The sequence below is a fragment of the Vitis riparia genome, unplaced genomic scaffold, assembly GCF_004353265.1.
Source record: "Vitis riparia cultivar Riparia Gloire de Montpellier isolate 1030 unplaced genomic scaffold, EGFV_Vit.rip_1.0 scaffold466_pilon_pilon, whole genome shotgun sequence".
NCBI lineage: Eukaryota > Viridiplantae > Streptophyta > Magnoliopsida > Vitales > Vitaceae > Vitis > Vitis riparia.
In genome coordinates this window covers 143780-148248 of record NW_023269683.1, presented here as the reverse complement: position 1 = coordinate 148248, position 4469 = coordinate 143780, and the positions used below count along the sequence as shown (strand labels likewise).

The 4469-nt window shown below is 33.4% G+C and overlaps 1 protein-coding gene across 1 annotated transcript; it reads right to left on the bottom strand.

Moving 5' to 3' along the window:
* Positions 1–2131: 2131 nt before the first annotated feature.
* On the bottom strand, positions 2132–4112 carry LOC117909907. Its single transcript, XM_034823958.1, has 4 exons — positions 3984–4112; positions 3579–3658; positions 2442–3489; positions 2132–2365 (listed from the first exon to the last, which is right to left on the bottom strand). Exons 1-4 carry the CDS (start codon positions 4065–4067, stop codon positions 2285–2287), a joined length of 1293 nt encoding a protein of 430 aa, XP_034679849.1. The 5' UTR covers positions 4068–4112; the 3' UTR covers positions 2132–2284.
* Between the last annotated feature and the right edge of the window lie 357 nt (positions 4113–4469).

The following is a 4469-nucleotide window of genomic DNA, read 5'->3' as shown; positions in this document are numbered from 1 at the left end:
GTACGTTGATCTCATAATCGTGACCAAGAATGATCCAAAAGAAAAAGAGGCGCTTTGATAATGTATTGCAAAGGAGTTTGAGATAAAGGATTTGGGAAAACTAAAGTGCTTTTTAGGAATTGAAGTGTCACAGTCAAAAGAGGGCATTTTTGTATCACAACACAAATATATCTTTGACTTACTTAAGGAAACGAGAAAGCTTGGATGTAAACCAATAGAGACTCCAATTGAAGCAAATCATAAGCTTGGGGAAGCATTGGAAGACAAAGGAGTGGATCAAGGTGTGTATCAAAGATTAACGGGATGATTGATTTACTTATCACATATAAGATCGAATATTACCTATGTTGTGAGTGTAGTGAGGAAGTTTATGCACAATTCAAAGGAGGTCCACTTACAAGTTGTTTATAGGATTTTAAAATATCTTAAAAGTAGCTCGGACATGAGAATTCTCTACAGAAAAGATACAAATTTGTTCTTTGAAGCCAACATAGATGTCAACTATGATGGATGTGGATAGGAGATTAACATTAGGCTACTTCACCTTTCCTGGAGGAAACTTAGTGACTTAGAGGAGTAAAAAACAACCGATTGTTGCATGGTTTATTGCGGAGGTAGAGTTTAGAGTTATGACATAAGGAATTTATGAGCTATTATGGCTTAAAAATATTCTTGAGCGCTTACGGATTAAATGAGAAGAACTCATGAGGTTATACTGCGATAACAAATCAACCTAAACATTGCTCATTATCCGGTACAAAATGACTGAACAAAGCATGTTGAGGTTGATAGACACTTCATAAAAAAATAATAGAAAATGACTTAATTTTCACTCTTTGCATATGTTTTGACCAAGGGTTTGGTAAGCACAACATTTCAAGCAGTTATAGGCAAGCTAGGAATGATTAATATCTATTCACTAGCTTGAAGGGGAGAAGTGTTAGATATTTGAATTTTCTTATTTGGGTTTTCTTGTATATATTTACGTAATTGTGTATAATTGTAAATTAGATTAGGAAGAATAATATTTGATTTATAAGGATTATCTTGATTTATAACGATTATTAGGAGTTTTGACCCAAAATACTCCCTTTAAAAATAAAAATCCAAAATCTAGATTGGGTTCCAAAATAATTCCCAATGTAGCGTGTTTTCGCCATATAAGCATCCACGTCATAGAATCATAGTTGGTGACTACGGTTTCAAATTATTATTATTTTTTTAAATGATCAAAACCTTAATCACCAACTATGTTTTAAATTTAAGCTTAAAACCATAGTTGGTAACTACAATTTCAAACCTAACTTTAATTTTTTTTTCATATATACAAAATTATGTTGTTTCATTTAAAATATTTTAGTTTATTTAAAAAAAAAATAAATTTAATACCATGAATTTATTATATGATTTTTATTTTCCATTGATAAACTTATATGATTATTTTAAAAAAAAAATAGTATGTGAAATTAATTAATTGATATTTTTAATTTGATATAAAAATATTCTTGTTAGTTTTATTAAAGGATTTGGCATTATAAATTATTAATCACTTACATATTAATAAATAGAAATAAAATAATATAATAAATTCATGATATTAAATTTATTTTGAAAAGTAAACAAAAATATTTCAAATCAAACAACATAATTTCGTATATATATATAAAAGTTTAAAACCATATTCGACAATTATAGTTTTAATCTTTAAATTTAAAACCATAGTTGATGACTACAATTTTGACTATTTAAAAAAAAAAACCAAAACCGCTTACGTGATGAAAATGCACTAGATTGAGAATTATTTATAACCAAATCTAGTTTATGAGTTATTTTTTTAAAAGAGACTACTTTTTGTCAAAACTCGATTATTAGTTTATTTATTTCTTTGAGAGGGAATGTTACAAATCTTAATTTTCCTATTTTTATAGGGATTATTAGTTTATTTATTTTCTCTAATTTCTTTGTAAATATAGGATATAAATTAGGATTGTAACATGTGATTCAATAAGAATTCTTTTTACCATTTTCTCCCATAGAACTAAGTTCACCATGGATGAATTTATGAGACTTTGAGCTCAGATAATCAGAATCTACCTAACAAGGGAAAAACAAAATAGTGGAGGAACAACTCTTAACATCAAACAAGACATCCTCTTCTTATTAAATCATCTCTAGAAGACTGATTCAATTACACCAGCATTACAATATAAGCAATCTGCAAGTACTAATCACATAGCATTTGACAGGAAATCAAAACGAACTCTAATTCACTTCAGAAGGCCGCTTAAACTTCAGCTGCACCCCTGTCCAAAGCTCTCCCCAACATTCTCTCAAATTGTGTAGAATTCCACTTCACTCTCTTTTCCTGCAAAATCAAATCAATGTCATTTCCCCCACATTTATTGACAAAGATATACTAATGAATCTCAGTTCACTGCTACCTCTATATATGTTCCTCTTGTGCTCAATATTCCTTGGCAACAAGAGCTTGGAGCTGTGGCCATGGTCTGCCCTGTATGACTCCAGTAGCTCCCAACAGTCCCTATAATAGGTACTTCATCTGGGCTAGGACTCCTTCTCGGTGACCTTCTCGGAGATGAAGAAGCAGACAACTGTTTGAGCTCTTCCACTGTCATTGCACCTAGAATTGGTCTATCTTCCTGTTTTCTTGGTGATTTCGCTCCCTCAGATGGTGAATTCCCAACAGAAACAGTACTAGTTCTGGAGTTGGGAGTAGTTTCCAACCCCACCAACCAGCTTGAAAGGCTAGCATCCACTGCAGTATCTTCATCCACAGGCTTTGGGTGATCGGCATCCAGTTTCCTACTGTGAGCTAGCGGCTTAAAACTAGGCTCCAGACGAATGGGTACTATATTGAGATCCTGCATAATGTTCTCCTTTGCGTGGTGGGTAACTGGTGGGGCTGCTCTTGCTTTGACCGTCTTCCACTGGCTAAGATTTTCAACCGGTTTCAACACTGAATCAACATACTGGCTCCTGTCTCGGACGTTTCCTTTCAATTCACCAGGCTTTGATTCACAAGCTACCACTGGCTTTGGCATTGGACTGTTGATCTCCTTCTCATCTATTTCAGCCTCATAAACTTGTTTTCGAGATTCTATTGATAAAGAAAACAATGACTCCGAGGACTCTTCTTTAATGGCTGCTTCACCCTCATAGTTGTCTTCATCAATATCATTGTCATCTAATTCCTTCACTTGTAATTCTAGATCTTCTAATTCACTGTCACTATCTCTGCAATTCTGGTATCTATGATTTGAAGGGTGAGACACTACTGTAGGTGTAAAAGAATCAGAAAAGGATTCACTTTTTGGGGTTTCTTCTTTCTTTTCTCCCACTTTCTTCTCATTGCTTTCCACCAAATCATTGGAGCTCTCCTTGAGAAAATTTTCCTCTTCGCTTTTGACATTCAAATCAAAAGTAGCTTTCTTTTTGCTATGGCAACTCAAATGATCCTCAACTTTCTCTCTACACCCAATAAAAGAAAAACAAAAATCTATAAATTCGATGAACCAAAAACTGCTATAAACATAATGAAATACAAGAGGAAAGCTTACTTTGATTCTGGAATGGGGCTGATGGGGTTTTCAATCTTCTCTTGCTTTAAGGGTTCAGGAAATTTACGGGCTTCATGCTTCTGAAACAAATTTCAGATTAAAAAAAACTGTTCAATTGATGCAACAAAAGTAAAACCATGACGCTCTGTTTGGTTACTGAGAGAATATGGGAAAACAAAACAAAAATGTAGAACAATATCTTGTAGGTCTTTCGGGTTTCAGATGAAGAGCATGAAACCCAGATTCGAAAGTCACATAATTTCATTTCCCCACATTTTCTCGTCAACTAAACGGATCAATAGATGAACACTAAACCAAAATCCAAAAAAAAAAAGAAAAAAAAAGAAAAAAAAAAAGGAAAATTGTAGATCATGTGCAAGACAAAAGCTTTAGAAAAAGGCTTACTTGGACCCCAGAGAGGATTGGATTAGATGATTTTTTGGATTTTCGATGCTTGGAAGTGCCGAAACAAGCGAAAAAGCACCCCATCAAGAGCCACTGATTATCTAAAAAAAAAGGTGGGTTTTGTTTCAAAAGCAGGAGGGCGCTGAGAGAGACGTAGCCGTTCATGTTTTTGGGGTTTTGAAAATGTAACCGTTGGAGAATTGTGGGGTCACGTGCCGTCATGCCCGCTCTAGCACGTGGTAGGCATAAGGTACAATCATTTATCTTTTTAAGCATGAAATCTAATTACACATTATATTAATTTTTTATATAATAAATTGATTAATTTATTAAAGCAAATCCAATGAAAAGGAAGATGGCTTTTAACTCAATCTAACTTATTAAACAGCAAAGTATAGGCTGAAATTTATTTTTGTTTTTGCTAAAGTTTAAAATAAACTAGTATCAAAAGGGGACAATTGTGTTTTGGATCTAGTTGGGCCCAAA